The 12,971-nt window shown below is 37.7% G+C and overlaps 1 protein-coding gene across 1 annotated transcript in view; it reads right to left on the bottom strand.

The window, feature by feature from the left end:
* Positions 1-12,971, bottom strand: part of LOC126195465 (dynein axonemal heavy chain 1-like) — a 963,710-nt gene that overhangs the window by 489,135 nt on the left and 461,604 nt on the right. The window contains exon 36 of the mRNA XM_049934091.1: positions 10,052-10,212. Coding sequence (XP_049790048.1) covers positions 10,052-10,212 — 161 coding nt within the window. The remainder of the gene's footprint in view (positions 1-10,051; positions 10,213-12,971) is intronic.

Genomic DNA, 12,971 nt, shown 5'->3' with positions numbered 1-12,971 from the left:
TATTGTTAAACCTTTTCATAATAAAGATTAGAAGACAAGCTTAAGTAATAATCAACCAGTATCTGTACTGACATCTTCCAAAATATACAAAAAAGTAACGTACTCAAGAGGTGTCTTACATTTAAGTAGAATCAATTTACTTAGCACGTCACAGTTTGGATTCCAGAAGGTTCCTCAACTTGGAATGCTATTCACACATTCGCTCTTCAAATAGTACGAGCCTTACATAATAAAGTATCACAAGTTGGTGTTTGTTGTGACTCGCCGATCATTCAAAGCACCGCCGCACAATTACGCGCGTCCTCTATGTGCGGCGCTGTCTGCCCGCCATGCAGCAGCTGCGCCACCTAAGCGGTCAGTCGAGCAGCGGACACTAGACTGGGACTCAGTGCTCATTCGAATGCTAACGTGTACACATGTCTTGCTTGTCAACTTACTCTCTGACTTATATGCGTTGTGTCGTTCTGAAATATATTTGTTAAACTTGACGTTATAACAGCGTTTTTGTGATTTTTCCAAGGTGTTTGATTGTGCAGATCATGATACTCTCTTACAAAAACTCAAGTTTTATGGAACTGATTACTTAAATACACACAGTTTGAATCATACTTATCAAACAGAATGCATAAAGTTGTGCAGAGTAATTCCAAGAATTATTAAGTGTTTTTCAGGAAATGGACTCTCCCTAATCATGGAGGGGAAGGAAAAAAAATTCTGTTATGTACAACAAGTAAAGTCATACCAATAACTGACGTAACACATGACCAGGAGTCAGTAAATGTGGTAGACTGCTCCAAATTTCTGGGTGTACATGCTGATGAAAACTTGAACTGGAAGAAGCATATTACTGAGTTCTCAAACAATTAGGTTCAGCTACTTTTGCTCTTCATATAATTGCTAATCTTGTACACAAACAAACTGACCTCCTGACATATTTCCTCTTAATAATGTCTTATGGAATAATTATCTGTGGTAACTCACTACACATAAATAAAGTACTGATTGCACAAAAGCAAGCAGTAAGAATAACATGCAGTGTTCAGTGATTGATGTCATGTAGCTACTTGTAAGTTAGGCATTTTAACTGCAGTGTCATAAGACATATATTTGCTTATGAAATTCATCATAACCACAATTTGGCAAGAACAGCGAGGTCCATACTTACAACACTAGATGTAAAAGTGACTTTTACTACCCATTATTAAACTTGTCAGACACTGAGAAAGAAGTTCAATATGTAGCAATAAAATTCTTTGATCATTTGCCCAATCAAATAAAATATCTGACAGACAGCGAAGCAAATTTTAAGTCTAACCTAAAATATTTTCTCCTTGACAACTTATTTTCTACACTGTGGATGAATTTCTATTTAAAAACTGGTATACAGTAAAAAAAAAAAAAAAAAAAAAAAAAAAAAAAAAAAAAAAAAAAACCTTGTTTTTAAGCATAACTGCATGAGTACAACTAAAAAATATATGTTCATTAATGTTAACAAATCGTGTTTACATATCCTATAAACTGACCCATTCTACACTGTTTCGATAAAATGATCTATGGAATATGAAATAACTAAAGAATCAGATGTATGATCACAGGAATCAGACTGGCTTCTTCCTATGCCAATCTTTTCATGTACCACTTGGAGGGGGGATTTATAAGCATTCAGCCCTGATTTGGTTTAGATACACTGATGACATCTTTGCTATGTGAAATCCTTGATGATAACTTCATCCACAGCAAGTGTCAGCTATGCACTCACAGGAGCTGGACAAAAATATAGATACACCACAACAAATGCTTGATTAAACATAATACACATGCTAGCGAAGCTTGCAGGTGGTGCTGTCAAGGTTTGACCATGAATGGCACCTGTGCAATGCCCTAAATACGTTGCTACTGTCAGTTGTGGTCACAACTGCTAGTGCAGTATATCAGAGCTACGTGAATTCGAACTTGGGCAAATTGTTGGTGGTCATATGGTGAGTGCTTCTGTAACCAAGGTAACTGAAGTGTTTGGTGTTTCAAGAGGCACCATATCAAAGATTTATAAGGCACATAGGAAAAGCTAAGTCACAACGTGGACAAAATTGTGAGCTGAGTGATCATAACAAAGGTCAATGAAAAGGATTGTGGCGAAAAGTAAGAGATCAACATCTGAAAAAGTCACTGTAGAACTGTATGTTGCACTCACAAACCCAATCAGCACCATGCCAATGTCAAAAAATCCACTAAGTGAGGAGTTGCAGGGAGAGCTGGAATTTCAAAACCGCATGTTAGTGATTAAATGCTTGTAACAGGAAAACGAAGTGCCATAGCCATAAAACCTGGGCTATTGAGCAATGGAAGAAAAACATTTGGTCAGATGAGCCTTGTTTCACACTGTTTCTAACTTCTGGTTGAGTTTTTGCCTGGCATATGCCATCCCCAGTCTATGATGCAGACTGTTTGCTGCCAAGAGTGAAAGCTGGCAGAGGTTTGGTGATTTGGACAATCATATTATGGTATTTCTTGGACCCCATGGTTACTCTACAAAGTTGACTTGCTGCCAAGGATTATGTGACCATTTTCGCTGATCAGGTCATCCAATGGTACAATATTTGTTTCCTGATGTCAATGTTGTGTTCCAAAATCACAGAACCCCAGTTCACACAGCTTGCATCATTCAGACTGGTTCTGTGAGCATGAAGATGAACTGTCACATCTCCCCCGGCCACCAGATCTCAGTGGTGTGGTGAGCAATTGCTACCCATCTCCTGCGGTGTTATCTGAACTAGCCACTATTTTACCTACAGAATGGTAGAAGTTCCCTCTGAACACCATACAGGATGTATGGTGTTTTTATGGAACAATCAGTACGCCGGGAAAACTTTAAACATCACACCATACAGGATGTATATTTATCCATTCCAAGATGGATGGGAAGCTGTTTTGAATGCCAACAGTTTTCCTACACCATCTTAGGTATGGTAATTTGTTGGGTGTGTGGTGTTCCTGCACTTTGTCTTCCCCCTGTATGTTCACATTAAGGTTACGCACAAACAGCAGTACTCACATTTTGACAGTTTCTATCCTTTAAATATCAAACTTTCCCTCTTATACAGCTCTTGCATTAAAGGCAAACATATTTGTTCAGATGCAGACTCTTTACAGCAACACCGCCACGATTCTCACATCAGCCTTCACTCTATATAATTATCCTATCAGAATAGTTCAAAAGTAGGTTTCAGGGCATCAAACTCAATCCTGGCACTGCTGATCCCTTCAAAATACAATGTAGGTGTGCGCCTCTAGTCACTTGTCAGCACTATCCTGGTCTTGACTGTATTAGTCAGCTACTTCAAAAGGACTATGACTTCCTAAAATTGTGCCCTGAAAGAGGCCCATTCTGTCATATTTTCACAATTTCCACAATACTGTCCCGGTCAATTTCTCTAACCTGTGGCTCCTACCAATGTGACCATACCCATTGTAAATCAGGTTTTACCCTCCTGCCATCACCTACACCAGTCCTGTAACAGGCAAAATGTTTACCACCAAAGGCAGAAGAAATAGCTGTGAAACATGTGCTGTACCAGTCATGTAAACAGTGTTCGGTGTTCTACATTGGTTGACTACCACCAAGTTATCACATGGGATGAATGGGCACAGACAGAGAGCGTACCAGCAACACACAATATCTTGTTGCAGAGCACACTGTACGACATGAGAGTCGTGACCTAAGTGCCTGTTTCACTGCACATGCCATCTCTGTTCTCTCTCCCACCATCAGTTTCTCAGAGCTCATCACGTGGGAACTACTTAGTTCTTCCCACCCACATGCCCACCTGGGCTAAATTTATGTTGATTTTTGTGGTCTCAGCATTTCTTTTCAGTAACTATTCCCTTCATTCACTGTTTTTTATTTTTCCACAACTTTTTATTTTCTTTCCTTTTTTTTCCCTTCCCAGGCCTCACCTGTATACCATGCATAGTGTCCTACAATTTCCACTCTTATTGACTCTTCCACAGAGTTTTTTTCAGTAATTTCTGTCTAGCTCATTACCGCCACTACTGTTTATTTTCCCATAATCTTTTATTTTATGACCTGTCTATTTTTCCCTGCCCAGTGCTCACCTGTCTGCCATATATAATGCCCTAAGCTTCCCATCAGAAAAGGAAACACACACACATCCATTCTGATTGGTTCAAGCTGCCGGAGGTCGCAGTCGTGTGTGAGGTGTGATTGCTTGTGTGAATAAATGTGTGTGTGTTTTCCCCTTCTGATGAAGGTTTTGGCTGTAAGCTAATGTGTAAGTGTCATTTCATTGTGTCTGTTTTCACTTCAATCTGTCACCTTGAGTAGCAATCTATTTTTTCCTTATGTTGTTGATATTCCAACTTGGAATTTTCGTTGTTTGAAACAGTCAAAAAATTTGTATTGTTGCAGCCATACTTAAGATTCCTGTCATCGGAGCACAGCAGTGAGCTATTAGGCAAGATGGTGACTGGTACCGAGAAAGTGTATGCTGTGCTTGAAATGCATTCACACTAGTCTACCACAACAGTGCAATGTACATGAAGTTCAACAAAGATGTACCACTGCCAACTCCATTTGGCAATAGTATGCACAGCTTAAAGCTTCAGGATGCCTCTGCAATGTGAAATCAACGGGTCGACCAGCAGTGAGTGAAGAAACTGTTGATCACATGTGCAGGGGTGTCGCAAGTAGCCTAAAGAAGTTGACAAACAGAGGAAGCAGAGAGCTGAATATACCACAACTGACTATTTGGAAGATCTTAAGCAAATGATTGCAAGTAAAGTCTTACTGCTTGCAATTACTACAAGCCCTGACAAATTCAGATACTTGGATTTTTTGTGAATGGTGCAGTGAACAGGCACAATGCATGAATCTGCCTCCTCTGTCAGCCTACCTACCAGAACTGTAAGTTTGTATCAACAGTGCTTTTCAATAGATACATTGAGTGTGGGAAGAACTTGATTATCAACTAGGTTGGTGGACACATATGGAGAACTTGTGGGGAAAAAAAACTTTGAGTTTTTCTGTGTGCATGCAAAGCCCTGTGATAATATGGGAAATAATTTAGCTACAGCAAATCTATGAAATTCCTTCGATCATTTATATCATTTATAGTAACCTTGTCCTTTTTCTTCCTGTCTTTGTCAATTATAGAACAGTTTTCTTCATTTTTCTATGCCTCAGTCCTTCCATATTCAATACTTTTTCCTGAAACACTTCTCTGTCAATTGTTTCTTCAGCTTCTCTATTATTTTTTCTAAATCCTATTTCACTTTATGGATCCAACTTGACTTTTTATCCCAAAAATATTTGAAGAACTTTTTGGTTACTCTGCTCTCTTGTATTTGATATGCATGTTTTTTATAAAACAGTCTTTTTTTCTCATTACTACTTCTGATATGTTTTCTATGTTTCAATAAATTTCATCATTACTTCATAATCTACAACCTTCCACATTTTTTCATGGGCCTGATATTTTCCTTATTATTCAACTTTCTATAAATTCTAATATTTCTCATTTACAGTTTAATGCTCGCATATAGACATTCTGACTTCATTACAATATTATGATGCCTTATTTTTGCATTTTTAGACCTGCATCTTTTATTATAAAGGTCTTCAATTATAACATATATCCTTTCCATTCTATGTATCATTTCTTTTGAGCAGTTTTGGCCAAACTATTTCCTTGGATTATCTCCCCAAGGCATTTAAATTTTTTAATGTTCTTAATTTGGTCAATGTCTGTTTTCAGAAACTACTATCATCATCATTATCATCATCTTTAAGCTTTTGATGTAGTATTTGGAAATGAACAATGTGCAAGACATTTTCATTGCAACAACTAATTCAAACATAGTGATTGGTGGGGTTCTGGTACGACAAAGATGGGGCAATTCCTGACAGTCTTAGTCAAGACAACTTGTTGCTGAATCTGAAATTAGAACTTCAAATGGAGAAAAGACATTACTTGAATGATATGCAGCACAAACATCAAACTTGTAAAATGATACAGGCCTGGTTCAGTACCAATGGCTATGCTTGCTCCAACCACCATGGTTTACAACCGTTCATTGTGATAAAATGGGCACATGGATTACAGTAGATTTTGTAAAGAATTTTAACATTTCCCCTTTCCAGTGACAAGATATCTGTAGTGCACTTGAGTTATTTGACCTATTCATCGATGAAGTTATCAATGTAATTACCCAGGGAAATGAAGATATGCTTTATCTAAGAATCATCCCGATCCTTCTGTAATTTATTTATTTATTTATTTATTATCATCCCAATGATCACATTTGTGATATAGGATTTGTCAGGGTACATTTTAACAACTATATAATATCTTTACAAAATTTGTATCTGTGCTGAATTCATATTAATCTATCTTATGTTTAATACAATATACAACTAATAAGTGTTTTTATAACATAATTTATTATGCACTGATGTAATTTCATTTGTCACATTAACTTAAACATATATTTTATACAGTTGCGCAGAGATATTCGCTTATGCTGTAATAGCATTTGTCAAACATGTGGTTCTTTAGAACAGTTTTAAATTTATCCTCATTTTCCAGCTCTTTGATATGTTTTGGTAGTGCATTAAAAAGTTTGATGCCTTGATTACATACATGTTTCTGGCTTCGGGTCCTTGTTACAGCTTGTATGTGGAGATCTTTACATTGCCGTGTATCGTAATTATGGAAGTCTCACTGAGGAAATGAAATGTTTCTTAGTAAATCTAGTCCTTAGGGAGTAGGCCTACGTTTAAAAAAAAAAAAGTGGGAGGGGATGGTGGAGAGAGGGGGGGGGAGGGGGAGAGACAGAGACAGAGACAGAGACAGAGAGAGAGAGAGAGAGATTTCCAAATATTTTGTTCGTGAACAGAATTTGTTCTATGATGAAAGCATGGTCAGGTATTTCGGGAGGCATGGCCCGAAACAATTTATTCAAGGTAAACCAATCAACTTCAGAATACCTTGTGGTTACCTGATGGACTTCAATGCATATTCAGACTGGTCAGCTAGTCATGATCCCAAGGCAGGGAAGTGTTTCAGCAAAGCAACTGTGCCTCTCATAAAAACTACTGAAGATTTACCTCCAGAAATGAAATCACCATTTCACTTCTATTTTGACAACTTGTTTACAATGCTTGCTCTTGTTTACAACAATAATAGTGACTTATGAAAACAGACATTGACCAAATTAAGAAGGTTAAAAAAATTTAAATGTTTTTGGGAGATAATCCAAGAAAGTAGTTTGGAAAAAGCTACTATAGAAGAAAGGGAATGTAAAATGGAAAGGATATATGTTATAACTGAAGACTTTTATAATAAAAGATGCTTGTCTAAAAATGCAACAAGAGAGCAAGGTTTTGGAGCACTGGAACTGTGAGAGAATATAATATCCCCAAAAACTGCCCCCTTCCAAATAAGAAGGAAATGTAGCAAGATGAAAGATGCACTATTCAATCTGCAGCAACAAGATGATAATGGTCTGTTTCTGCATAAATTGTATGACATCTCGATTGTTTCTGTGGCATCATATACAACTGTTGTGAAACAAGTAACTAGTCTTTAAAAATATTTTCAGCGGTCAAGGGACCCCATGAAATTCCTCAACCCTTCATACCGACAGAATACTACAAGCAATTGGTGAAACTGATCGAACGGACCAAAATGCGAATCAGTATAGGAGAAATATTCCTAACAGGAAATGATGCCAGGCTCTTTTCAGTTCTTTATTGGAGAGGTACTTGGTACCACTGAAAGGATCTGGACTAACACCACAGCCCAGTACTGTAGCAGATAAGCTCTGGTTCAATGGAATGAACCACCAGATTGTGAAAATACAGGAACTCAAAGGAAGACAATGTGCTGGAATAAACTGTAAAACACCATTACATACCAGTGCAAGAAACATTATGTGGAATTGTGTGTTGAATGTTTTGCTGCTTATCATACCAAGTCCAGTTTTGTAAGTGGTGTGTATGATGAGACATCCTGTGAAACAGTACTGAATGCCTTCTCTGAAAACTACCTGGAATAGATAGTTAGGAACTCCACCCATGTTGGAACCATATTGGATCTAATGGCAACAAGCAGGGCTAACCTCTGAGGATGTCCACATCAAAACTGGTATCAATGGCCATAATGTGGTTGTGGCAACAATGATTACCAAAGTGCAAATGACAACTAAACCAAGCAGAAAGATACACACATTCAGTAAACTTAGTATTAGTAGTGTCATATCTCAATGAGGAACTTGAAACTTTCAGCAGAGGGTAGAAGCACAGAGAGGAACTATGGCTCAAGTTTAAATGAATAGTTGACCAAGCACTCAACAGATACGTACCCAGTAGGACAGTACATCATGGAAGGGAACCTCTGTGGTATACAGTCACTGTAAAAAAATTTCTAAAGAAATAGAGACTACTGCATAATATGTGTAAAACAAAGCATAGAGCATAGATAGAGAGATGCTGAGTGAAACTAATTTTGCTTTCAAGAGAGCAATGCACGATGCCTTCAATCAATACCATAGTAGCATATTGTCAAATGATCTTTCACAGAACCCAAAGAAATTCTGGTTGTTTGTAAACACTGTCACATGTACCAAAGTTAGTGTCCAGTCACTAGCAAATTAGACAGGAACTGAAATTGAGGGAGCAAAGCAAAAGCTGAATCACTTAGCTCTGTTTTCAAATGATCCTTTACGAAGGAAGATCCAGGAAAATTGCTCAATTTAATCCTTGTACCACTGAAAAGATGAATGACATAAGTATCAGTGTCAGTGGTGTTGAGAAACGGCTGAAATTGTTAAAACCGAACAAGCTCCAGGGCCCGATTGAATCCCTGTCAGATACTATACCAAACGTGCGGTTCAGTTTAGTCCCAGATACTATACCAAATTTGTTTGCGGTTCAGTTAGTCCCTCTTCTAACCATAATCTGTCATAGATCCCTTGATTTGAACTTCACACACACACACACACACACACACACACACACACACACACACACACACACACACACAAATATATCCTATGACTAAAATATTAACGAGTCACTGTTTAGGGATATGAAATTGAATGATCACATAGGTTCAGCTGTAAGTAAAGCAGGTGGTAGACTTCAGTTTGAAACTTCCTGGCAGATTAAAACTGTGTGCCAGACCCAGACTCGAACTTGGCAAAAGGTCTGGAGTTCGAGTCTCCGCCAGGAAGTTTCATATCTGCGCACACTCCACTGCAGAGTGAAAATTTCATTCTGGAGACATCAGTTTATTGGTAGTACTGGGGAAGTGCAATTAGTCTACAAAGGGGATTGATTACAAATAACTCATGCGACCCATCCTACGATATTGCTCAAGTGTGTGGGACCTGTACCAAACAGGACTAATGGGGGATATTGGATATATACAGAGAAGGGCAGCATGAATGGTCGCAGGATGAAACTGCACTGGGAGACCCTTGAAGACAGGCATAAACTATCCCGAGACAGTCTATTAACAAAGTTTCTAGAACTGACTCTAGGAATATACTACAATTCCCTTGGTATCATTCACATAGGGATGTTGAGGAGAAGATTAGAATAATTACTGGATGCACAAAGGCATTCAATCAATCATTCTCCCTGTGCTCTATATGTGAATTGAATGAGAAGAAACCATAGTAACTGGTACAATGGGATGTACCCTCTACCATGCAACTCACGATGATTTTCAGAATATAGATGTAGGTGAAGATGTAGATGTAATTTGTTGTTTTCGTTCTTTATTTATAATTTGAACACATGTTAATTTGTTTCACTCAATTTAAAAGTGTACGTATGGCTCTCAACAGTGTTTATTATTGCACACATGCTAGAGTATATTATATTAAATCTAGAAATGTAAAATTGGTTTTTTACATTAAATGCTTCTTTTTTGGCACTAATGGATTAATTAACTTACTTGTATTTTTCAAGTTCAGGAACGCTGAGGAAATGAAAGCAATTAAGAAGTCAAGCAGTGACTGGATTAATTACCTTACTTGTATTTTCAAGTTCAGGAAAGCTGAGGAAATGAAAGTGCCTGAGAAGTCGAGCAGTGACTGGATTCCGTCCTCCACCAGGAGGGCCCATGGCCCCAACAAAAATCACATCCACAAGTGTACGAAATTCACCAATGTTTCTTATATCATACCAACCTGTGGAACAACAATGTCCTTAAATAACCAAAGTGAATTCTTTCTTTCTCTGGAAAATAAGCCAAGAGATGAAGATGGTTTAATGATAGGACACATACCAGTGTATAGTGATTATCAACCATATGTAAGTAAATAAAACAACCAGCAGCTAAATAGTCATACACATTTCAGAAAAACAAAAAAGTAATAAAAAGTTTGTTATTCTTAAAAATACAGCCAACTGGTTAAGAAATTCATAAAATTTTCAGACTGATTATGTAGCCATCACAGTAAATTAAATTCTCCTTCAATCAGTTTAGGTATATAATGATAAATTAATCAAAAATTAATGAATATCAAAACACAAGCCACGTCCTTTGCCATTTCATGAGTAGGCATCACTTCAGAAGCTAATGCGTATCCTAAAACACAGTGGCATACTGAGATCAGTTTGCCATAAGCACTGTATATTGATTAGTTCTTTCACCAGCGAAGGTATCCTTGTATCAAAGAGTGATGTCCAAAACAAGTATCTTAACAGCTTCTGTTTCACTTCAATGGCTCAGTGGGACTACAGTACAGACAACAGTTTCATCAACAACATCTTACTGTCCTTCAATTCCAGCCACTCTTCCTCTCATTTGTGCATGATCCTGGGCAACAGCAAAGTTACTGTATGAAGCCAGAAAGAGTGAATCACGTAAGCCTCCTTGGCTGCTGTCTTTATCAATTTGTTTCTTTGAGTTTCTACATGCATCATCAGGAGAACACTGTCTGCTAAATCTTTTCTAGGCCTCTGTGACTTTTTACTTTTGCACATCACTGTGCCCTTGACATGTTTGGGTGTCTTGTGATTATTTGGGTGTACTTGAACTGGAGAAAGATTAGCACTCAAAATTTAGTAACATTTCTGTGCTCTTATATGGTTGTGTGTTTGGTGGTACTATTACTTATAAACGACAACGCAGTGGGGCAGTGGGTGGATACGGGCACACTTGAGCCTAACTCCAGCAATATTGACCTTTTTTAAGGATAAGTCATGTGGGAGGAATGCCCTATTTGAGAAAGGTCCCTTTAAAGTTGAAAGTTAATTCAATAAATGGGGATTGCAGAACAGAATACACAGTAAGCTTATTCCATCAAAATGTTATGGAAATTAGGAGTAAAATAGATCAACAGCTAATAGATTTTGACATTGGGGTATTTGGTTCTCAGAACATCATGGCTGTATTTAGGGTGTATGACATCCTTATGCAGTATTATTATTTGATGCGCCCTGTTCCTAAACTGCATTACTGATATTTGTTTACAGCTGCGTAATCATTAAGTTCAGTCCTGAACTTTACTTAAGTATTTAAATAACACATAAAGCGAAGCACACGTGCAAGTTAAATATTAAAAAATCATGAAATAATTGCCACACTTCAACAGCTCCTTTTATTGAAAAATTACCACAAAAGCATCAAACTTCGACACAATGTATGGTAAAAATACAAGGAAACTCAATACAGTTTAATATCCTACAAAAATTACTTCATTTAAATGTGAAATTTAGTCAGTCCCAAATGCATGATACAGTACCATTTAACAGACCTTTTCCTAAATACAGAGAAGTTAAAGAAATGACTTCCTCCTTCCTTTTGTATATGCAAATTTGTTTATCATTTGCTGAAAATCTCACTAACTGTCATGCTTGATTCTACGGCTAGTAGTCTAAGACTGACTTGTTGTTCTTGATTATCTGCTGTCCACAGGTAGTTCTTAATCCATTTTAAAACACAGAAGGACCTTTCAGCTAGACAGTTTGTCGACAGAGCATAGATATAAATTTTGAGTGCAGTGTACACATTTGGACAGACATCACCAATTTTTTTAAACTAACATTCATTCAATAGAGAAATGGAAGAGAGAACAACTTGCCACCATCATCTTTCTTCATGGACAACAGGCAGCTTTTACAGCAGATACGTTCTTCATCAAAGTTGTTTTCTCTCAGAATTATAGATGGCTCTTAAGTTTCACTCCAGCATCATAAATTTGAACCACTTCTAGTTTGCTGATGTTTGAGAGACAAATTGCCTATTGGCTTTCTGTTTTGGGTCCCTCAGTCAACATTTGTTTGATAATTTTTGTGGCATTTCACCAGCATGAGTGGCTGGCATTGCAAAAACTTCACCCTCCATTGCTGGTGGTAGACTGGAGTCCAGCTCGCGGCCACAGATTATATGTACCTGGTGTACCAACTTCCAAAGGTTTTTCTGTGATCTTATCCGCTATGGATCTCCTGTTGCTACCTGCAAAAATCATTCTCTGCAGCACATAACTCAGGATCAGTTCACATAGAGGCTTTCTTCTTTCTTGTTGAAGCTATTGACATGTTTGTGTATTTCTATAGCTTCCCTGAACTAGCAGGTGTAATAGCTCTTCTCTATAGAAAGAATTTCCATGTCGGTGAATTTTACTCTGTAGTCCCTCACAGCACATGCTCCGTCAACACTGACTTCTTCACGAGCCCCAAACCTGCAATGCCACTCATGTTCTGTGATCCTGGTGCTGACTGATCATCCAGTCATTCCCACACAGACTTGATCACATGTACATGGTATTTGGTATATTATCAACATTGGAAGTAGGTCCCTTTCCTCCTTTGCCTTGATCTTCTTCGCCAGTTTATAAAAACTCTTTAAGCTGTATTTGCACAATATATAGCCAATTCTGTCCGTCACCTTGGGATTGTATGGCAGAAATGCACCATCTGACATTTGTTATTCCAATGTGTC

Source organism: Schistocerca nitens, chromosome 7, assembly GCF_023898315.1.
Source record: "Schistocerca nitens isolate TAMUIC-IGC-003100 chromosome 7, iqSchNite1.1, whole genome shotgun sequence".
NCBI classification, from domain to species: domain Eukaryota; kingdom Metazoa; phylum Arthropoda; class Insecta; order Orthoptera; family Acrididae; genus Schistocerca; species Schistocerca nitens.
Note: the sequence above shows the minus strand (reverse complement) of the source record. Positions and strands in the feature narration are given on the sequence as shown.